This window comes from Mytilus trossulus, chromosome 10 (assembly GCF_036588685.1).
Source record: "Mytilus trossulus isolate FHL-02 chromosome 10, PNRI_Mtr1.1.1.hap1, whole genome shotgun sequence".
Lineage (NCBI taxonomy): Eukaryota > Metazoa > Mollusca > Bivalvia > Mytilida > Mytilidae > Mytilus > Mytilus trossulus.
Window position 1 is genome coordinate 77532978 of NC_086382.1, and position 24936 is coordinate 77557913.

Sequence of the window (24936 nt, forward strand, 5' to 3'; positions counted from 1 at the left end):
ATACTGTACTGGGATTTTACAGTTTACCTGGAGAATTTGAGGGTAATCATAAGCCACATTTTGTTTACAACGTCTGGAGAAATTCCATGGCCGTTCATCAGTCAGACACTTCTGGATAAATAAAAATCTTGGTTCCTCTTTCTCTATGTCATGTAAAACATCTCTGTATTCTTTATGCAGACTGGTCTGAGAGGATATCACCAAATATCTTCTTTTCTCTCTGATAATATATAGATTTGATATTAGTATTGGCTTCTATGTAAAATTTTAACTTATTTTAAAATATCTTTATTAACAAATATATACTTATATTTCTGATAATCCTTCATTGACAATCAGCCATTCATGAATTAGTACAAGCTTGATATTGTATGTCTGTGATGCCATGAATATTAACAAAACATGTTTTGACATGGATACTAAAACAATTGATACTAAAACATTGATACTAAAACATGGATACTAAAACATTGATACTAAAACAATTGCAATTTATAAGCACATATTCTGATTCTAACCTAAACAGATTTTCATATGATGAAGACATTATCTTTTAATGTTTAATTGAGGTCTGGAGCTGGCATGTCAGTAACAGTAATTGAGAAGCTATATTTAAAATTTTGTAAGTAAATTTTTGGTGTTACAAAGATGTGCACAAATGTAGCAGTACTGTCTGAACTGTGTAGATAACCTCTTTATATAAATTTGCTAACACATATGTCTATGTATTGGCATAGACTAGAGAATTCCCAATCTAATTTATTTGAATGAAAAGTGCTTATACTGAGTTAAAAATGATTGAGAGTAAAGCTCAAACTAGCTCCTATAATTCTTGACTCTCTAATATCATTTTCTACAGCAAAAATTGGGTATTGACCTAAATATATGTTAAAAAAGTTTATGCAAAAATAAATTAAAAAAATTACTGAAAAAACAGCTTAAATAAAATGTTCAAAATGATTGGGAGAAAATGTGAGATCTTTTTTTATTTTCAGAATCAAGGCAAATTGGATACTTATTTTTCATTCAAGAGGTCATTTCATGATGATTTGACTGTGAAAATTATTTAGATTTAAAGCACCCCCCAAAAACATAGTTAACTAAATACAGACTCAGCAATCACTGTTTAAGAATAGAAACTGGCAGACATGAATGATTTATCAATGTATGTGGTAAATATGAAATATTACCTCAACATGAGAGGATTTTTTTTATATTGTGATTCAATTTCTATTGAAAATGACATGCACTTTCTTCTGGAATGCCCTCTTGACAATAACCCCAGAAGAGATATAACTGATTATACATGTATAAAAAAAATACCCCAGTTGGGTTAATTTAAACAGAAATGATCTTTTTACATGGATTATGAGTAATGAAGATAGCAGGTTTTTTTATCTATGTATGTGCAAACCTTATAATAAGACATGCAACTTAGAAAATCAGAAAATTAGTTAAATATGCTAATAAAAATAGCAAAATTATCTCCCCTTGACCACTGAACGTTTCCTAATGCATTTGAACTATTAACTTTTTTTTTATGGGCCCTTTAATTTGGAAAAATAAAAATATTGTATTCTTGTATATTGTATATATAGTAACTGCTTGTAGTCTTTTGTCTATTTATGTATCATTGTCTTTTTAATTAGTTTCTTTTGTTTTCTGTTCTGACATGGACTCAGACTTCTTTTAAATTGAGTTTTACTGTGCCTATTGCTTTGTATTTCTTTACATTGGCTAAGAGGTATAGGGGAGGGATGAGATCTCACAAAACGTGTTTAACCATATCGCATTTTTGTGCCTGTCCCAAATCAGGAGCCTCTGGCCTTTGAAAGTCTTGTATTTTTTTTTCAATCCTACAAATGAATGTAGTTCGTTTATATGGTTTGGAGTTTAGCATGATGTCCATTTTCACTAAAATATTACTTATTTAATTTAGGGGCCAGCTGAGGCACACCTCCGGGTGCAGGATTTTTCACTGTTGAAGACCTGTTCATGGCCAATCTGCTCTTTGGTTGAGGTTTTGTCTGTTTGACATATTTCCATTTCCATTCTCAATTATATTTGGAACATCATGAGTAGAGGAATTCTGTCTCAATATCAGACAAATACATGTACACAATTGATCAATTTATGTATTGAAAAAGACCATGAAGTGTAAACTGGTTTGACAAGACTTACATGTATGATTTTTGAGGCATTTTATCAAGTTGGATTAGAGGATTATATATAGGTATATAGACATCAAATGTTCCAACTTACAGATATGATTTTTGAGGCATTTTATCAGGTTGGATAAGAGGATTATATATAGGTATTGAGACATCAAATGTTCTACGGTATGACCAGGTAGAAAATCCCCCTCCAGCAATAACTGCTTTCCCTGTGTCCACCTCTAACACGGTACTGTAATCTGGGGAACTCCCAGGTAACATGTTGAACAGAAGATGATTATTACCATTATTCCACCTATAAATAGACAATATTACACAAGATAACATGACATTAAGGTTGTAGCAAGTGATTCAAACAAATTGTTAACACAAAAATATATCTTCCTTTGAAAATGAGCTCTTTCCATTTTAATGTAGCATTTATAATTCATGCAGCACCTGAGTTTACATGTAAATTCCAGTTATCAATGGATAAAATGATGGACACATATATTTCATATAACATGTATATAAAATCTGATTACCTGTTTATTTTCAAATGTGCAACAAATTAGTCATAACATTACAAAAGGTATTAAAATATCATTGAGAACATGTACTGACAGCAACCCACTGATCAGATACATACCATGGCAATGAAGCTAATATTTGTCCAACTTCTCTTAATCTGATGCTATTCTGGTTCAAGAGATCAACAGAAGGTACTATCAAGCAGGCCATCTCAGGATCATTGGTATAGTATGGACTGTCAGCAATGGCTTCTAACATTTCATAGAACTCCTTAGACAAGGGCAAAGTGATGGCATTACCTGCCTGGTCCACATACTCATTGACAGGATAAATATACACACTTATTCTGGTCTTGTCATTGTACCCACAGTGGTACACATCACAACAGGTATGGTAGGTACATCTGGTATCTCGAGGAGAAGCACCGGGGCTTGATGTTGTTAGTTCTAATGTTTTACTGTTGTCAGACCTCAGAAACAAATGCTTTGGATCACTAATGTCTTCACTGGACGTGTATGACCATAAACTGAAACCTATTACTGCAACTACCAAAGCTCCAATCATAATCATAAGTAGGAGGGGCTTTAACTTCATCCTGATTTCCATTGGTTAGTAACTTATCATCCATTCCATTTCAGCTTAGCACCAAAAAGTTTGGCTGAAAAACATATGTACAACAATTTAGTTTAATAAATAAAGTAAAAAGTATTTATATTAATACCACAAATAAAATTTATGGACAACAATCTTGTTAAGCATTCTGTGACGGTGAGTCTGATGAACCATGGCAGACAGACTAATGTGAACTCTAAAAGCATTCAATACTTCTAAAACAATTATAAGGTCAACTATATTTGGTGTGTGCATGTTTTTAAGGTGTAAACATGTATGGCTGTCTGGCAGGGTCATATGAACCTTGACCTCATTTTCATGGTTCATTAGTCAATGTGATTTGATCAGTTTCTCAGGTACTATTAAACTCATAAGGGTCCCCCTAAACCCAGTATCTAACCTTCTTTATGAGGCTGATATACAATTTAGGAACTATGTGTAGGTACATAAATTCAACTATTATCATAAGCACCCACCAAGAGTGCATTAGTATTAATTAAATGATTAATGGAGATCTAGATTAGTCACTTATATAAATACAACCTGGGAACAGTATATGTATCAGGAAATAATCTAATAGGCTCTTTAGTGTAAAATTGATAAAATCCCAAACTATATATGAATTTTAGAAGCGTTTGACTGAAAAAAATATTAGAACTGGTCAATTAAATTTGCCACATAATTCCAATCCTAACACAATGAATGGGTATCTTTTGACATATCAATAAGATAATAGTGAGTACATATTTTACACCTGCAGTCTCTGTGTTTTTGTATTGAGTCATATATACATGTATAAACTGTAAGGCCAGTCAACTTTAATTAATTTTATAGCAGTTGTAATTAGTTTTCACATTTCATGGATTGAAGGTGGAAAATGTTGAAAATCATGCACAGAAGACTACTTGAGGCATAGCATAATGCCACATTATTGAAAAGAATGGAATATTTTTTTTACCATACTGTAAAATTGATAATGGAAATGGGGAATGTGTCAAAGAGACAAAAACCCGATCATAGAATAGATGTGTATATCTAACACTATTTTATACTGTGTATATCTAACGCCACTTACCTATGACGTTATCTAGTACTTTGGTCATCAATACAAATTCATACAGTTTAGACGTCACATCTTTAAAATTATACATATAGTTTTAGTAAAACTACTGCAAATAAGCTACATTGTATATAAGCCAATGCATAATAAATAAGTTTAGTGGGGTTGACAACTTGGATTTCAAATTTTAACGGAACTTCACAACCAGGTAACATTTAAAACAAATGCGAGTTAAGCACCTTGTGTTAATTTAGCAATAAGGATCAATAAGGTATATAGGGGAAAAAATTCAGAGACAATACATGTAGTAAAGTTTCAGGGTCTGTGGCAAAACTGAAATTACAAAATTCTTGACAATCAACTGCTTATGACATCACTCAAACCCCATATTTGATGGTGTTCAGTTCAATTTAAAAAGTTTTACCTGAACATAACTATTTCACTAAAACACATTTTTTTAATGAAATTCATTCATGAGACAATGTTTACAAACTCCACTTCCGGTTAATTATTTCATCCAATGAAAATCGTCGTTTCAAAACTGAAACGGGCACCTGCAGAAGCATCGTCTGTCAATATTTTAGCAGAGGACTTTTAGGAAATTATATTAGTTACATGGAAATATCACATATAAATAAATATTAACACACATGTTGTGGTCAGAAGGACATAGTAATGCCGGGGATAGTATTATTTCAGAGGAGGTGGTCATTTGGATCAGATGATTTAGTGGTTCCTGCTGTAGTGCTATTGTTTATGCACATTGCATGGTAAGATTATTGGCAAAGTTACTCAGATTATCGAAATATTGGAAAATACTAAAATTCTTCAAATGGATTTGATGTAGTGAAAACAACTAAAGCAGTTGTATAATAAGCGAATCAGTAGAATTAAGCTTCCATTCCAACTGTTGTGAATTGGGAATGTATATCAATCAGACTCCATCTCAGCTCTGTATATATATGTCTGAAACAACAGATGGTAGCTATAACTAATCTCCTTAATCAAATTGCTTTGTAGTAATTAACTTATGATACATTGTGTTTATTATGGTAGGTTTCATCATAGGACATATAAAATGTATACATAGTTATTCCTATTTAATGTATTGCTAGTTGAAATTTGGGATCTATACACAAATATTATTAAAACACACACACAGTGACACACAGGTTCCTGTATTGTTGTAACACACACATTAATTGTAAACTTCTGTCTTATTTATTGAAAGAGATGATAAATATGTTGACATGTTCAATATTAATTTATCCTAAATTTTTCATACTTGTATGTAATGCCATAGGTTTTAACCATTTATTGTTAATGAGTTTGGGCCAATAAAAATATTTGTATTTGTACTTGTATTTTGTATTGTTGGCGATTACCGGATAATCATTATACAGATCCAGGAATTTTCATTAAGGGGGGCACTGACTGTCTAAGAGAGGGCTGCTCCAATCATGCTTGGGTCCCTAAATAATCAACCACATTTTTCCTACAAAGAGGGGGAATGGACACCCCCTACTGTCTTGGAGAACAGCAGTGTAGTACATTTTAAATATCTGACATACATGATGTAACATTCAACAATCAATGTATGTGGATTATTTTCACCTGAAACTAAACCCTTGTGTTTATAAAAATATGTGTTAATTTTGGATGTGAATCAATCAGACAGCAATCTATCAACAACATGTAGCAAAAGACACATGACTGCTACATGTATTTAAATGTATTTTCAATTTGATTTTTAATGTAAGTTAAATATGAAGCAAGTTTGTACGGTAAATTATAAACTAAATATTTCTAAATCTTCAAAATTATCCTGGTTTGATCCCTTGAAGACTACAATATATTAATTTTAAATGTGTTGTTTTATTTCCTTTATTCCCCAGGGGGATCACTTCATTGGTTTCACTTTACATCAAATTGCAAATTTTAAACCATGTTAATGATTTTTTGCATCACATACTAACATGACTAAAACAGCATACAGCATGTATCATATGACATAAATATTTGATATTAGGAGTTACTCTTGCTTGAGATGTTCATGTATTATAACTTAAATGGATCTAAGAAAAGTCATGATGGAAATCGATATTACAGATTGGTGTGAAATGTAAAGAGTTAAGTTGTTTTATGCTAACAACACCTGTTTCACAGAAGATCAATAAGAACAGATCTATTGTAAACTTTATTGTAAGGTAACAGACTCTACATTGTACCTTAAGAAGAGTATTAAATTTGTATTTTCCACTTGTTTTTTATTTTTTAATGTTCTATAGACATCATCAGTTATCTTGGATATAAATTTTACTAAAACTTTACACATAAAACTTTTTTAGATGACACTCCGGTTCATATTTCAATAAATTTGGACAAATCTTTTATATATGCATCATCACATGCTTGATTGGTTTACTTTTGTCCTAAGGCACTTGATATGTGGTTCAGTACTCTTTTGTATTATTTTCTATCTCTTTGGCGCACAACAATTAAATGTCTTATCATTTAGAAGCTAGTAAAATCATATTTAAAGCTGAATTGTTAAACACTTAGGGGATAATTTGTGATAAAGTCCCATCTGAAGACTATGAATGTATGTAACAATATTACCCTACCAGTACATTGTATACAGGAAGCCATGTTTTCTAAATATTGCAATGCTTAATAGGGTTTCAAAAATGGTTTTTAACTTTATTGACCATCTAGCTCAAAAAGGTGTCCATTACATTTACTGTATAACAGATTTTTTTGCATGGTGCAAATTTTGGCTTATTTTCATGGATAGAACAAAATTCAAATAAACTAATTCCACCGAATTAAAAAAAACACATGCAAAGGTATTAATGAAGGTTTCAATCTGCCAAAATAATAACCGCCAAAATATTTTGTATACATGTATACCTTATTCAATGAAATTCATGAAATTTTACACCAGTGAAAATAACCCTCTATACGGTAATTCACTGACTTAATTAAGTTTTGTTTTAAATTAACCACTGCTTTACTGTAATATAAGAAAATCAGAGAGATGTGGTATGATTGCCAATGAGACAACTATATATCCACCAAAGTTGAAATGAGGTAGATGTCATAAGCAATTATATTAACTCAATTCCTTTTACAATCAGAAAAATGTCCAGGATTGAGATGATTCAAACTCTCAAAATTGATTTAAAACAAACTAAAAGATATACATGTTCATGAGAATTGTAAAAGTATAAACCTATTGTAAGTTGTCTATTATTTACCACTGATAAGACATTCCAAGATTGCAGGTAGGCATGTGAGCACTGTATAAATATACAGGTAGGCATGTGAGCACTGTATAAATATACAGGTAGGCATGTGAGCACTGTATAAATATACAGGTAGGCATGTGAGCACTGTATAAATACAAATGTATAAACAGATCAATATAATGAATATATAGTAATAGAACATGCATTATTTTAACAGCTTGATTTTTTGTGTGCAAATTGCCATTTATATTATTTTTGCCTCAAGTTGAATCAATTAAACTATAGCAGATGGATATCCTTCACTATGGATGTATCACCCTTTGCATGATTCTTAGCTGGACTGCTACTTAATAGTATAATCAAGGATTTGTATAGTTAGACTTACTATACAAATCCTTGGTATAATGATTATTTTTTAAAACAAATAATATGAAAAACAAAAAGCTTTTAACCTGTTAAAGAATGATTTTTTTTTGGTTAGTCAAAACAGTTGTGTGGAGGTTGGTGGTTTTATATGCTGTTTGTTGATTGTGGCCATGATTATCTGGGAGAAGCAGTAACAAAATCAGTCTATCTTGTGTGATTATTATGTTAAAACAGATAAGTGGCTGTTCTCAGCATCCAGATATATAACAGTATGATTAGTTATCTGTCCTTCTGCATAACATGGTTGCTCTCCATGCCATTAGTGTCCATTCACTGATTGGCCTTTTTATCATTACTTCATTTAGAAACTTTATGATAATACTGCTATTTATTGCCTAGACAAATTGATTGACCAATTACTGTTTGTCCAGTTATTTAATGTACTACCACTTAATTGTTTACATGAATGATTGGAATTATTTCATTCATTAACTAATCTATTAATAAATCAATTCAAATACCATAACAAATTCAGCCAGATTGATCAGAAATTTAATGATACATGAGTCATTTGATAAAGAACATTTGGTTTTGAATGATTCTTGACAAGACGATTCATATGGTGAAAATCATTCATTGTTTACTGTTGATTCATATGGTGAAAATCATTCATTGTTTACTGTTGATTCCAATGATTTGATTGATTTGCTCTAAGATCGAGTTATTTTCATTTATATACAAATGCTAACAATCCAGGGATATTATTTGAACGGTTTGATATCACTTTTGATTTTAAGGATTTCTTTAATTCAAATAAGAGCACACAAGAGTGGAGCACAGCAATCTTATTAAAATTAAATCCCTCACTCGATCATTTTTTAATGCTTGGTTGCTGCGTGGGCTTGGCAGGGTCGGGATTTGGGAAACAAAGAATATATTAATTTAGGTCTAATACAGGGTAATATATTTTGCCCCATAACACCTATTTTTTTTAATATAAGACTTCAAAAGCTTCTAAAAGTCATTTATCAAAATTTAAACAGATTCTTGATTTCCTTATTATACGCCCGTCGTCGACGGGACGTATTATGGTATACTGATCTCCGTCCGTCCATCTGTCCGTCTGTCGTCCACACTTCGAACAATAATTCAAAAACACTTTCACCAATTTCCATGAAACTTAAGTGAATTGTTTATATCTATTGACGTAAGCTCCCTTTCTTTTTTTTTAAATTTCAGATTTTAAGTTTTGGATTTATGGGGCTTTATTCATAAAAAAGGGGGGATTTTCAACACTTCGGACAATAACTCAAAAAGGCTTTCACCAATGTCCATGAAACTTTGGTGAATTGTTTATATCTATTGATGTAAGCTCCCTTTCAATTTTTATAAATTTCAGATTTTGTGGTTTTGGATTTATGGGGCTTTATTCATAAAAAAAGGGGGATTTTTAACACTTTGGACAAAAACTCAAAAAGCCTTTCACCATTGTCCATGAAACTTTTGTGAATTGTTTATATTTATTGATGTTAGCTCCCTTTCAATTTTTATTAATTTCAGATTTTACATTCCCGTGTTATGAATTTTTATGCTTAAAAAAGGGGGGGGGGATTTTCCAATTTTGGGACAATACATTTAAAGCATAAAAGACAAGTTAAAAGAGCAACGGGCGTATCATGCACTTAAGCGCAGCCCTTTATTTTTGATTTGAGATCCAAATAGTACCAATGCAAATATAAGGTAAAAGTGAGGAAAACTTGCATTTTCGTGGATATTTAATATCATTGCTTTGGCAAAGTCTGCATAAATGTACATACCATTAGAAAATTTGCATTTCGTTGAACATTTGAATTCGTGGTCTCCAGTACCCACAAAATCTACAAAAATTTGTATTCAACGAATATTAATGAATCTGCAGTATTATTTATGGTCACTAATCTCTTATTGACTTTTGTATGAAGTACATGTAATAGACATTTTGTACATGCATTTAAACAAATTTGTTAAGAAGGGTTAAATATATATATATCACTAAACATTATATAGCTCCTTGAGACAAGAGCTTTCAGTTATGATGGATTTTTTTAATGATGCACGGATGAGTTAGCTGATATTTGATTTTTGTAAATTTAAGCATTGTTATATTTTGAATGAATCACGATTAATGATATATTTATTGATCTAAGTCAGTGTAACCAGATTTGAGGTGAGAAAAATAAACACTCTCACCTGATGGTAATCTGTAATATACTCAACAACAAAACAAACACACCATCTTTTAATTTTTTTAATTTGTTTCCCCCTTGACAAGAAATTATCTGAAAATTGTGGATAAAATCAAGGTTAGGATAAGAATATACTAGAGTTTTGCCTAATTTTAACCAAAGCAAGAAAGTGTGATACTACTACGTCTTTGAAGAAGTGGTGTGTTATTTGCGTTTCTTAGTATAGTCATATAGAATTTCCTTCCTTCCACAGAAGCTATTGATTGGTATGATATGTCTCCAGTTTTGATATTTATATTACAATTGTGGTCAAATTAGGTTAATTGATTATACAACAGATAGTAGGATAAAAAAATTGTCCTTGTGGATAAGTATTTTATGAAAAATTTCATGAACTAATTGATTTTACTGGTAGAAGTCATCTCAATATGGGCTTAAGGAAATATTACACCAGGCTTTTCCCCCAAGTACTTTCAATTTGTTTTATAAGCTGAAATGGGTTACTTACATATTTATGCCCAGGTGTCAGTTTCAGAAAACAACTTGTGAATAATCTTAGTCACAAGTTTTCTTGTGAAACTGACTCCAGGTTATTGATGCCAAAGTATATAAACATGCATTTAAGTAAACATTAAAAAAGTACTTTTTTCAAGGAATAAAGTTACTATATAATTGAAAACAAACTAAAAGTACTTTTGTTTAAATGCAGATAATGAGATATATATATATATATATTGCCTATTAACTGTTGTATCTCCAGTTAAATTTCATACAGCTACAAATATCAACAATGAAGTATTTTTAATTAATTAAAAATTTACCAATTCCCTCCGCTCCAATTTCGATGTAATAAAACAAAACTCAACACATAAGTAATGATAATCATATTTTGGCATAAATAACAATTTACAATCATACATATGTTTTTGAGAAACAAAAACATGAGACAAAATGAAGAAGTTATTTAATAACAGTGACAGAAAGGCTATTTAACATTATAGAAGCTGCATTTGTATTTCAAGGTCACTTCTTACCAGTAAAATTGGTCGCTTCAGGGTTGCCGTGATTATGCTTTTTATGTACATGTATGATACATTTGTGTACTTTTTTTTTATCCAGGGAAATAGTACTAGCTGTTATACTTGGAGTTGTAGATTTTGAACCAGCAAAGATGTGCTCTGTTGGACTTGTTAACTTAAAGAACTATCTCCTTGGTTACCTTGTTATGATATCTGTTGCCATAGTGATAGAAGTTATTATTTTCTGGGTCAGTTTGAGAGGAACCATTCTACATGCTGAACCCAGAGATTGTATGCAGTATCTGCTTTATACTAAATTAGGTTAGTATATCTTTATCGGTATGGAATTGCATGGTTTCCATTGTGAAAAAAATGTGTACTGCAGATTCATCAATTTTTTTGTGGGTACCAATTTTCGTGGATTCAGAAAAACTTGCATGTTCATTGATATTTGATTTCGTGGTTTTGCGGAAGTCTGCGTGTACACATATATGAAATATGTCATTCTTTGAACATTCAATTTTGTGGTTCACTTGTACACATGAAAACCACGAAAATTGGTATCCAACGAAAAATAATGAATCCACAGTATTATACATTCCTGGATCAAAGAGATTAATGAACACATTCATCTGCTAGTTATAGCATCTGTTTTTATACAGATATGTCTCCTTAAAAAATGACATCAAACAACAAATTAAATTCTTAATTGTTAGCAAAAAAGATAGAACTTGTGTATAAATGTGATTTAAATTGTCAAAAATAAATGATTAGACATGTGAAAGGTAATGGTAATTCTGAGAATAAGATGGCTGTTGAAATTGGAAAGTCTTTAACAAATATATAATTTATATCTACATGTATATAGGATACAAAACATTTCCCAAGAATCAGTATCTGTTTACTTGGTACTTTAAGTTTTGAATTCCTGGTTTTTCAAGGAGAAATTTCAAGTTTTTTGCACTGAATAACTCCACAGAAAATACTTGCATTTGTTTAATGTAACAGTTCCTGTTGCAATAATTATAGAAAACCCAATCAACAGGAACAGATTCTAGGGAAAAGTTTTATTTCCTTTAAGTGGTGAGATGAAGTTATGAGAAAATTTCACATTAAACTCCAATTCCAAGAGTACTTATACATTTGGTTATACATCAGTTATAGATCATGAAACACTTGAATTCTCTCTTTTTCTCTCTCCATTTTTGATTGTTTATAGTGTGTAAAGAAACATGGAATAATGCATACAATTATTAACTGGCACAAAACAAAATGTATATTAATGAAACTTATTGATTTGAACCCTCCTCCCTCCCACAATTAAGCCTGTCAGAAACTTTTCGAGGGGTCCCACAGTAAAAAAGTGTGAAAAATGACACTTTTAGACCTAATAATGATTCTTGCATTTTTGTGCCCTTTCAGATTTCAAATCCAAAAATTTTGGTGAATGTTATATTTTGCTGGTGTTTTCAAATTGAATCAAGTATTTGATTGGATAAAGTAATTAATATGACATTGTGTAATCCCAGTGTACATAAACATGATAAATGAAATGAACAACATGACAAGTTATGTAAATAAAACATGATGCATTTATAACAAGTGAAAATTAGTGATATGCGATAAACACAAGTCTATTTTTTGTTGTATATAAAACTTCCATAAACAACACTAAAAGTTATTATAAACTTGGAAAGCTTGGCTCTAATTATTACATATTAAAAAGAAGATGTGGTATGATTGTCAATGGGACTCTCCACAAGAGACCAAAATGACACAGAAATTATCAACTATAGGTCACCCACCATATGGCCTCCAACAAAGCAAAGCTCATACTGCATTGTCAGCTAAAAAAAGGCCCTCAATGTAAAATGTAATACAATTCAAACTAGAGACTATCAGTCTAGTGTATGTATAAAATAATGAACCAAAACAAATAAGTAACACAGTCACAAATGACAACTACTATCACAAGCTCCTGACTTGGAACAGGCACATACAGAATTATAGTGGGATCCCAACCCTTCCCTGACCTGAGACAGTGGTGTGACAGTTCAACACAAGAACAAACTATACAAATCAGTTGAAAAAGACTCAACTCAACAGATGGATACACAGTGAAATAGAAATACAATATTTGTTTGGCATGAACCAAATTATTTGGATTAATTTTAAGAAATACGGATTTGCAATCATCTTTAATCAGATTAGATATACTATTCTTCTCTTGAAGATTTTTGTATAGGGGACAAAAGTATAAAACGAAATGCGCTTCATCTTCTAAGAACTATGTCTCCGCCAAATTTGCAGAATTTTTCCGTTCCTAAAACTTGTTGATTGTATCTCTTTTGTTTCAACAATGTTCAATAGAAAATAAATTTATAAAATTGAGAATTGAAATGTGGAATGTGATTAGAATCGGTGAGTTTTGATATTTTCTCTTTTGTTCTATTTATTGATATATCTGACATATATTGTCTAGGGCCTTGGGGTAAGCACTGGGGTAATGAGTTTGAATGGTGTCCATGGCAGGTGCATATTACTCTATTACATTTGTACTTATCTTTTTGAACCAGTCTAGGATTTCTTTTTTTCCTGTCGAAGGTCCATAAGGTCCTCTCTGAGTACTCCACCCCAGCTTCTTTCAACTTGTTTACTGGCATAAAGTGGGTTGAAATCTTGAAAATCAATCAACCAGTAGATACTATTCTTACAGTGAATAAATTTTTTTTGAGAAAAAAAAGAAATCTCAATGTACAATAATATACATCATTTAAATATTATTTTTGTCTTTTACTTAAAAAATGTCTTCATGCAGAGGAACATTTTATTTAAGTTTCATTTACATAAAAAAAAATTATATATATATATAGGGAAGAACCAAAAATTTGCGAAAGCAAATTTACAGATCTAACATTGTTGGGTTGATGTTTAGACGAGTTGTATATATATATATATATATATATATTGTAATAGATGTGCTTTGATGTGCCTGATTAATTCCCCTTAATTAAGACAGATTAATTATTTAGTATTTAAATGTTTATTTTAAGTTAAATTTAATTTAAATATAGTAAAGAATGTTAATTTAACTGTTTTGAGTATTTAACTTTTGATGTTTTTATAATGTTTTAAGAATATTCATTTATTTAACTTTTCTTCAGTACCTTTTTGTCGAGCCTTCGACTTTAGTCGAAAAAAGCGAGACTAAGCGATCCTACATTCCGTCGTCGTCCACAAATATTCACTCTGTGGTTAAAGTTTTTAAAATTTTAATAACTTTCTTAAACTATACTGGATTTCTACCAAACTTGGACAGAAGCTTGTTTATGATCATAAGATAGTATCCAGAAGTAAATTTTGTAAAAATAAAATTCCATTTTTTCCGTATTTAATTTTTAAATGGACTTAGTTTTTTCTGCGGGGAAACATTACATTCACTCTGTGGTTAAAGTTTTTAGAATTTTAATAACTTTCTTAAACTATCCTTGGTTTGTACCAAACTTGGACAGACACTTGATTATGATCATAAGATAGTATCCAGAAGCAAATTTTATAAAAAAATAAATCCATTTTTTCCGTATTTTACTTTTAAATGGACTTAGTTTTTTCTGCTGGGAAACATTACATTCACTCTGTGGTTAAAGTTTTTAGAATATTAATAACTTTCTTAAACTATCCTTGGTTTGTACCAAACTTGGACAGATGCTTGTTTTATGATCATAAGATAGTATCCAGAGGCAAAATTTATAAAATAATAAATCCATTTATTCCGTATTTTACCTTCAAATGGACTTAGTTTTTCTGCAGGGAAACATTACATTCACTCTGTGGTAAAAGTTTTTAAAATTTGAATATCTTTCTTAAACCATTCTGGGTTTGTACCAAACTTGGACAGAAGCATATTATGATCATAAGTTAGTAAATTTTGTATAGAAGATAACTCCATTTTTTCTGTATTTTACTTTTAAATTGACTAAGATTATCTTCCAGTTAACATTACATACAGTCTGCAGTTAAAGTTTTCAACACATTTATTAGATTCATTAACTGTCCTAGATTTTTACCAAGTTGGACAGAACCTTCTTACAATCATAGGATAGTATCAAGAGGAATATTTTTATTGATTTTTTGCCTCATTTTTGTTCAGCCTGCGATTTACAGCAAAAGTAGGCGAGACACTGGGTTCTGCGGAACCCTTACAAATTTTATGTTATAGTTCTCCTGATTAATGACAAGTTTAGGATATCATTTGATATTCAGTCGGAGTCGGCCTTGCACAGGCCTCCAAATACTCGCCGGAACTAATATTAGTACTAATAGAGTCTAGAGTTAGCCACCACTTCGGTGCAGTTCGCCAGAGTTAGTCACCCCTTTTTGGTGCAATTTTACCACTTTAAAACACAACGCGAAGCAAATTTACCTTATTTTATTTAAAAGACTAACTCTGGGAACACTCTATTTTTCATTTTACATTTGAAATTACTTTATATTTTTGAACTCCGCTTAAGAAAGTTTTCTGACTCCTGTTTATTTCCGACTTTGTTTAATATTCATGCAATTATTGTAAATTTGTGAATAAAATTATAGTTTCATTTGATTCATTGTCTGTTGTTCAGCCATAATCTGATATCAGGTATCCCAATGGTCGAATAGGGGCGAAGTACTGGCCGCTACACGTCCCGGGAGGTGTCGTCACCGACCCCCTCCGTTACAAATGGTGCCGTGACCAGGATACCTGATCCCTCAGTTTTGGTTTGAATATTTTTATTACATTTATTTTGATTTTTTCAATTTTTGATTTTAAAAATGATAAAGTTTGAACAGAAACCTTGTACTTTTGACGGTGTTAGTGCTGATGTACAAGATTATTTTATTCAATTTGAAGCAGTTAGTCTTTGGAATAACTGGAATTTATCTGAAATGGCTCTTCAGTTAGTAATAAACTTAAGAGAAGAAGCACGAACTATTTTACGTCTTCTTACTCCAACTCAGTTGCAAAGCTATGATTTTTTGAAAAGTTTACTTTTTCAACGCTTTAATCCTAAGGAAAGGATAGCATTTTATAAATTTCAACTGAATAGTTGTTTAATTTTGTCAGATGAATCTGTGTTCGATTTTGGACATAGATTCAAACTTTTATGTCATCGTGCATATCCAGATAATTTTAAAAGTATGCAAACTTATTTTATGGATCTTTTTATTGGAAAGTTAGAGAAGGAAATGGGAAAGTTTGTCCATTTTAAGCATCCTGCAACTTTTGACGATGCTATATTTTTGGCTACAGAGTTTGAGTCTTTTAATTTGACAGTTGAACCTGTTGAATGTGAAATTAAGGAAAGTGAAGAAAGTTTAGATTTTAGTTGTTTGAAGTCTGGTTTTGATAAAATTGTCAAAGTTCTTAAAAAGCTGGTTTATAGGACGTTTAAAGTTAAAACATGTTTCAATTGTTCAGTTGTTGGACATATCAGAGCTAATTGTCCCAATAAAGTTTGTAAAAGTGTCAATTCTGTTCATGTTGTTGAACCAGAAAAAAACAGTTTCTACTGCAGTTCATAAGAAAGTAAAAAAATCATGCAAAGTTGTCAACAGAGTTCAGAACTTATTTCCATCTGACTTGGTTAGATTTTCATCTGTTTATTTTGGGGATGATAATGTGCAAACTTCTTGTTGCAAGACAGGAAAAGTTAAAGTTTTCATATAGTATGTTTTATTCGTTTTAATTTGTATATTTAGTATTTTACTTATTTTGTCAGTTTATATTATTGTTTAGTAGGTATTTTTCAAAGTTTTCATTGGATTTGTTGTTTTTCTTGGTCACGTTAATGAGCCGGTTTTGCCATCAAAACAACCCTCAAAAACGTTGTTTGATTTGATTGTGTTTTTCTTTTGATGTTGGTTTGTTTAGCTTGTGGCTAAGTTTCTTGTTTGAATAGGTTTATTTATGAGTTTGCTCATTTATTTGGATTTTTAACCTTTCTGAACAAGTTTTATTGTTTTAAATTTGTTTAGTTTGGTTATGGTGTTCCTTATGTGACTTTTATAAGTCATGGCAGAAAGCTATTGAGTGGCAGTTAGTTTATGTGTGAAGACAACCAGCTGATAAAGTAAGCAGTTCTTGTTATCAAGAACACCTTTCTTACTTTTTGTACAACGTTTGAACTTTGATCATCTTGAACCCGGAATCACATGTTATACATGATTCCGTGAGATCTACAATGGTGGACTAAACCTGGTACAACGATGGACTTTTTAGAACCCGAAAACACACGTTTAAAGTGTTTTCGTGAGAACAACAATTGGTGGACTATACCTGGTACAACTTGGACCATGCAGATTATCCGTATTAATATTCCGTTTTCCGTTCGAATCTAGAACTGTGTTTTATTGACTGCTGTATAACTGTGTCCGTTTACATTTATATTCTATGGACCGTACTTTATAATTTGTGTTTACCGCCTATTCCTGGACATTTATACCGTGTTTGACTTTTCCGATGGTTGGACCGTGTGTTTATATGACATTTTTGTGACATTTATTGACATTTTATGTGCATTGATTTATATTGTTAATTGTTTTCAACACATCTATTTCAAATAGTTCTTTTCCCAAATATTAATTTCTTTAATATTTGTCCTAAGGGGGGAGGATTGTAATAGATGTGCTTTGATGTGCCTGATTAATTCCCCTTAATTTAGACAGATTAATTATTTAGTATTTAAATGTTTATTTTAAGTTAAATTTAATTTAAATATAGTAAGATAAAAGTAAAGAATGTTAATTTAACTGTTTTAGTATTTAACTTTTGATGTTTTTATAATGTTTTAAGAATATTCATTTATTTAACTTTTCTTCAGTACCTTTTATGTTAAAGTTCTCCTGATTAATGACAAGTTTAGGATATCAGTTGATATTCAGTCGGAGTCGGCCTTGCACAGGCCTCCAAATACTCGCTGGAACTAATATTAGTACTAATAGAGTCTAGAGTTAGCCACCACTTCGGTGCAGTTCGCCAGAGTTAGTCACCCCTTTTTGGTGCAATTTTACCACTTTAAAACACAATGCGAAGCAAATTTACCTTATTTTATTTAAAAGACTAACTCTGGGAACACTCTATTTTTCATCTTACATTTGAAATTACTTTATTTTTGAACTCCGCTTAAGAAAGTTTTCTGACTCCTGTTTATTTCCGACTTTGTTTAATATTCATGCAATTATTGTAAATTTGTGAATAAAATTATAGTTTCATTTGATTCATTGTCTGTTGTTCAGCCATAATCTGATATCAGGTATCCCAATGGTCGAATAGGGGCGAAGTACTGGCCACTACACGTCCCGGGAGGTGTCGTCACCGACCCCCTCCGTTACAATATATTGAGCATTTAAAGCTACAAGTTTAAGATTCCTGTGCATCAAATCATTGATTGATGGTCTTAAGTGATGTATTGACCTTAAATAATATGACATCTGTTCTCACTAGTTAGGTCGTTAATCAATTAATACCAATTACACAGCTCTATAATCAATTAATACTAATTACACAGCTCTATAATCAATTAAAACTAATTACATGGCTCTGTTGGTTTCGTCAAGTTTTATTGAGTGTTTATCATTTTACTGTTTATGGACTTAAATTGAAGCATTGTGGAAAACCAAATTAGATCTTGATTATTTGAATGATGTTTCAGACTTGACATTTGATTGGAATACAAATCTTTGTTTTTATTTGATTATCTTTTTAGTCATTGATATTACCCCAAAGCAGCTTTGAGGGGATATCAACAAGAGGTTTTGTGATGGCATATGTTTGTTTATGACTGTTTGTAAAAACATTTTTTGTGTAACAATAATTTGAGGAAAAATGACAAAATTTGAGATAGTATTTTTTGAAAATATAATTGGTATGATTGCCAATGTGACAACTCTCCCCAAGAGAACAAAATGACACAGAAATTAACAACTATAGGTCACCGTACAGCCTTCAGAAATGAGTAAAGCCAATAAAAAGGCCCCAAAATAACAATGTAAAACAATTCAAAGGAGAAAACTAATGGCCTTATTTATATAAAAAAGTGAAAACATTTTTTTTTATAAAGGCTGCAACAATTGATTCTTTAGATATGAGTTTCTGATCCCATTGGGAAGTGGAGGTAGGGGAAATTGATTAGAAATGCTGAAGTCTCTATGTCTGTTAAAGGTTGTAGGACAACTGTCTCACCAACGTTCTTCATCGATTATCATTAACATTTCAATGTTCCCTTGAAAATCAGATTGAAGTGCCCTTTTCCTGTTCAATTCTTTAATTTTGTTTTGAATCTTGCTGAACGTTTAATTTACAAACCTTGCTGAAGATAACTTCCAATTACTTAAACCTGATCTTCTGTTGATACTTATATAGTTTAATTTTACCTTAGGGAAACACAACTTAACTCACTCAGAAATCAGAGATGATGTAAAAAAGAAAAGCTTGCAGACAATACTTCTATACTGAGTTATTGGCAAAGCATGAAAGTTTTAATGTGGTTTCTGTCCTCATTTACACTTGATCTACAAAATTGAAATTGAAATGTCATTTAAAGTTGGCATGATGTTCAATGTTCTCCATTCAGTAATTGATTTTCCAGGATAAATTGAATGTTTATACACATATTAGTATTGGTGTTTACAATCTCTGTGTTCTGTAAATGATTGGGAATTCACTGTTAGGGAGATCTGTATGATGGACAGCAAAACAATTATTTATATTTTGTAGAGTTCGTCATTTGTCTTAATTAGACAAAAAGAAGGATACTTATTTAATAATGAAATTATTATTCCTGCATCAAATTTTGCTAACTTGATGGAAAATCTGGACCTTTGGTTCTCTGTTTTTGTACAATCCAAGATGGAGGAAGACACCAATACCACCTTAAAGACATAGTCCAATACACAGAAGCAGTAGGCTGCAAACATTTCCACTTTGGCTTAAAATTCATATTTATGTGGACAAATTTAAAGTATCGATCTAGTTTTAATAAATAGAAATTGACAGAAATTTATTCTTTGGAACAGGCACCAGTATCAGTCCTAGAGGGTAAAATAAATCCTGAATGAAATTAATGTATATACAGATGGAATAAAATACCGATATTTCTCAAACATTCATTTTCATTCCAGCAAAGTTTTCAGGGAGTTATGAAAATATAATCTATCTTTGTAAGTGTATAATGTATGTATTGCTTGTGGTCCTTCATGTTTTATATATATTATTTTTATTGACCTTTTCAGTTGTTGTTCTGTTTGAGTTTTCCTGGCAGATAGTTGGTATTTTATGGTTAGTCAAACATTACCAGAACTGTAAATCAGAGTCTCCTAAGAAAGCTGCTTTAGGTAAATATTTAATGTGTCGTAAATCACTTTATTTAAATGAGGTTTGTTCACTCTATGTTAAGCTCCAGGTAAGATGCACTTGTTGATCATTTTTAAGTATCAGATTTTTTAAAACTTATGAATAATTCTTATGAAACTACACAAAGTTTTTATAAATTTACATATTATATATAGCATTAGTGAATAATTTATGTCAAGATCTTCACTTCAAAATTCTGTATGTACATTTCAAAATAAAATTGAGAATGAAAATAAGGAATGTATCAGAGACAATAACCTGACCAAAGAGCAGAAACAGCTGAAAGCCAGTAATAGGTTATCAAAACAGCAAGAAAATATAGCACCCAGACACAGGCTTCAGCTGGGCCCTAAACAACATGTGTACTATTTCAGTGAAAATGGATGTCATACTAAACTCCAAAATATTAATAAACTAAAATTATACAAGAATAACAAAGGCCAGAGGCTCCTGAATAGGGAAAGACGCAACTTTACCCCTTTACCTCTAGGCAATGTAGAAAAAAAAACAAGCGAGCACACAGCAATAACCACATAATAAAAGAAGTCAGAATCTGGTGTCAGAATCTAGGTAAAATAGAAAGGAAGCAAAATGACAATGATACATAAATAAACAAAGGACTACTTTATTTAAAGACTAAAGATTATGTCTACTTACATCATATGAAAATCCAGTTCAATCACTCCCATTAGGGTTTTGAATCATATCGTCACAAAATATATGTGAAGAACATAACCTGAATCATGAATGTCAGCAACTTGATTTAGAATGAATGTGTTTATTTCCGATTGCAAAGACCTTATGCACGAATCAATATTAATACCGAAATATGCCATCTTTAATGACCTGACAACAGTATCATAACTATATCCTGATAAAAAATTTCTTACTTTTCAGCTATAATTGTTATTAACTGGATAGTAATGTTGTCTATAATAATATCTACATGGTGTACATATGACATTGCTGGTAGGAAATGGGTCAAAATGAAGAGATTCCAGGAAAGTCTGAAGGAGAAAACAAAACGAAATAAAAGAAATAGTGGACGTCGTAACTGGAGACAAAGGTAATATCATTTAAAGTTTAAACAATGGCTGACATGACTTGAGATAAAGGTTAATATTCTATTTACAAATGATTTTGTAACAGGTAGAGTATTAATGAAACATGCTGAAAACTCTGACTTTCATTCTATAACTTTATTTCTTATTACTTTAAACTCTGCAACATCACTTATAACTATTTAAGACAAATACAATTTTAGAGAAAACACATGTAGTAAAAGTTTAATGTTTGTGTTCTAGCTGTTGATGAAACAATAACCAATACAGTTTTGATTTTGATGGGTTGGATCTAGTTTTTCATATGTGTATATACTTCATCTCTGTTATAATTTGGTGAATATAGAATAGACCCTACGTGTCAAGTTTGTTTTTTGTGTCATTGGGGTTGCTGTCTCATTAATGATTACCCATGTCTCCTTTTATTCACAGTTTTAGACAAGGTTTTAGTCAAGGGTCGGGAGCCTGTAATTCAGTGGTTGTCGTTTGTTTTATGTGTTACATATTTGGTTTTTTGTTATTTTTTTTATATAAATAAGGCCGTTAGTTTTCTCGTTTTAATTGTTTTACATTGTCTTATCAGGGCCTTCTATAGCTTGCTATGCAGTATGGGCTTTGCTCAATGTTGAAGGCCGTACAGTGACCTATAGTTGTTAATGTCTGTGTCATTTTGGTTTCTTGTGGACACTAGTTGTCTCATTGGCAATCATACCACATCTTCTTTTATATAGCTCAGTAAATATAGAATAAGCTGTGTCTGACTCTTGATATTTAAATGTCATTGTTGGTTATGTCTCTGGGTTGCTGTCTCAATGATGTTTACCCATGTCTTCCTATAGTCACGGTTTAAAAGTCAAGGTCAAGTATCTTAGTAAATAAAGAATAAGCTGTGTCTGACTCTTGACCTCTAAATGTCATTGTTGGTTATATGTCTCTGGGTTGCTGTCTCAATGGTATTTACCTATGTCTTCCTATATTCACAGTTTAAGTCAAGGTCAAGTAACTGGATAAATAGAATAAGCTGTGAATTGTGACATATGCTGAAAGAAAGGGACCATTACTAATATTGACTATAAGCCTATTGTATCTATTACAATCATCATAAATGTATTACTTCTAGCACATTATATTTGTTTATACATTTTGTTTTGAACAAAGTTTTTCCAACCAAGATGTTATGCTGTTTTATTGGAGGTAAAAGGTCTTTATAACATTGTACTAAAATAGGTTTAAGGTAATGCAGATTGTGTTCTGAGTGAGTTGACTAAAATGTATAACAAAGAATATTGATGATACCAGTGGAATGAAACATTGAGAAGAAATTAAGAACAGTATAGCAAATAAGATTTATTATTTAAATGATACCTGTAGAATTTAACATTAAGAAGAAGTAATAATCTTTAAACAATTGAAAAAATATTAATGATACCAGTGCAACATTTAGATGAACAAATAAAATTATTTGTAAAGTGTACAAAATGTTCAATTTCCATCCCTTGCATTGTTCATTCCATATTGTGAGAGTTAATTTTCCTGCTGTAATTTTGACCAGGCATTTATAGAGTTGTTATACATCTGAACAAGCGATTGCATGCACATGGTCACTTATTATGATATTGGCCCAGTTTTTTAAACACCAAATTCTATTATCCTGGGTCACTCTATTAAACTGCTGTCTAAATATATCTTATCCCAGTCACCCTGAGGCTATTAAACTGCTGTCTAAATATATCTTATCCCAGTCACCCTGAGGCTATTAAACTGCTCTCTAAATATATCTTATCCATATGACCATTATTTCTTTTGTGGGCAACTTCTTTTATTCAGGAGCAGTCAGTTGATTGAACTCTCTGATGAGTCTGATCTAATCTGTTTATTGTGTTGCCTGATAGGGGACCAGCTGAGACAATACATAGGGACCCAATACAGCTTCATTATGGCTTAACACAATTTAACAAAAACTTGCAAACAAACATTTTTTTAAAAGGCAAGATACAGACGACTAAATCTCACTAAGTAGTTTTCATTTTGTTAAACTTTTAGAATGTTTGGAAAATGTTCAACTTTTATAGAATGCAATTAAATTTTAGATACTAAGACTTCGCTTGTTTATTTAATTTGGATACAACATTTCTATTTCTATCCCTACACTATGTAATGATAAGGAGGTGTTGCAAGTATAATTGATCAGTCAATTATTTTCAATAGATCATATAGACTTTAAGACCAAGGTAATTATTGTATCTTCATGATACCTTTAATTAAACAGTTATTGGATCAAGGGTATACATAGATGGTTATTGAAACTAAGATACATATTATTATAATATGATATTATAACATATAGACAGTTCATTAATCTAAAATGTATGCATTTGAATGTTTTAAGATATAAAGTTGTTTCAATAAAACAAAAAAGAAATTTCCTCCTTGACAGCCTCTATTGTTCACTTAGGCCATAAAGTCAGCAACAAGTTGTAGGTATTCCTTTCCTTAATTTTTGACAGATAAGTTTGGGTTTTGAAGTTTTATTATGTAGAAACCTTAATTCAGAGAATTATCACTTCCTCATTTTTACAGTGATGTTGTTTATAGAGCCAGTAAATTTAGATATGATCCATGTAAACTTGTTGATCCTTGAAATAAATCTATGCATGTGAACTTTGGTGGACATTTGCATCATTGGTAATCATACATCATCTCCTTATTGGCCTCAAACATATATGGTAAACACAATGCTTATTACCACAAATCAAGGACAAGGCTTCCAAAATTTCCTGACGACAGCCGGACATTTTACAAAGAAATATTTTTGATGGTCAATGATCAGCTGGATTCTTAACTGTTACTGGAAGGATGCATAAGATATATGTGTCTAAGTAATTAGAAGTGTTATATGCAATAAAATTATTTATAACTGCTTTGTTGTCTTCATTCTTAAAATACATAAAATATTTTCCTTGGTATTGTGTCATTTTTCTGTGTACCGGGGAACCAGCATTGCATCAGTCAGCTTCAGTACCTGACTTTTCTCATGTTTTTGTTTGTGTTTTAATAACCTATCTTCTCTCTGTGGGTACTTTAGTTACACTTGTAAATTAAGGCCATATTATTTCAAACTGTTGATGACAACTGGCTTTAATTGTAGTACAGCTTGATACACGTGATACTTTTCTTTTTTGTGTATTGATTACCTCAGACCACGTGACCTTTACAACTTGCGGTATTTATAGATTACATTGAGGAGGCCCAATGAAGGATCTTGTTTTAAAC

General features: G+C 31.2%; 2 protein-coding genes across 2 annotated transcripts in view; one reads left to right on the forward strand and one right to left on the reverse strand.

Annotated features, from left to right (window-relative positions):
* The window catches only part of LOC134688601 (exostosin-2-like), a 31943-nt gene extending 27073 nt beyond the window's left edge, over positions 1-4870 (reverse strand). The window contains exons 1-4 of the mRNA XM_063549427.1: positions 4781-4870; positions 2803-3342; positions 2263-2469; positions 28-220 (exon numbers count right to left, since the gene is read on the reverse strand). Coding sequence (XP_063405497.1) covers positions 28-220; positions 2263-2469; positions 2803-3290 — 888 coding nt within the window. The 5' untranslated portion in view covers positions 3291-3342; positions 4781-4870. The remainder of the gene's footprint in view (positions 1-27; positions 221-2262; positions 2470-2802; positions 3343-4780) is intronic.
* Positions 4871-4906: 36 nt separating this feature from the next.
* Positions 4907-24936, forward strand: part of LOC134688603 (diacylglycerol lipase-alpha-like) — a 65703-nt gene continuing 45673 nt past the window's right edge. The window contains exons 1-4 of the mRNA XM_063549428.1: positions 4907-5126; positions 11315-11535; positions 20482-20583; positions 21500-21668. Coding sequence (XP_063405498.1) covers positions 5032-5126; positions 11315-11535; positions 20482-20583; positions 21500-21668 — 587 coding nt within the window. The 5' untranslated portion in view covers positions 4907-5031. The remainder of the gene's footprint in view (positions 5127-11314; positions 11536-20481; positions 20584-21499; positions 21669-24936) is intronic.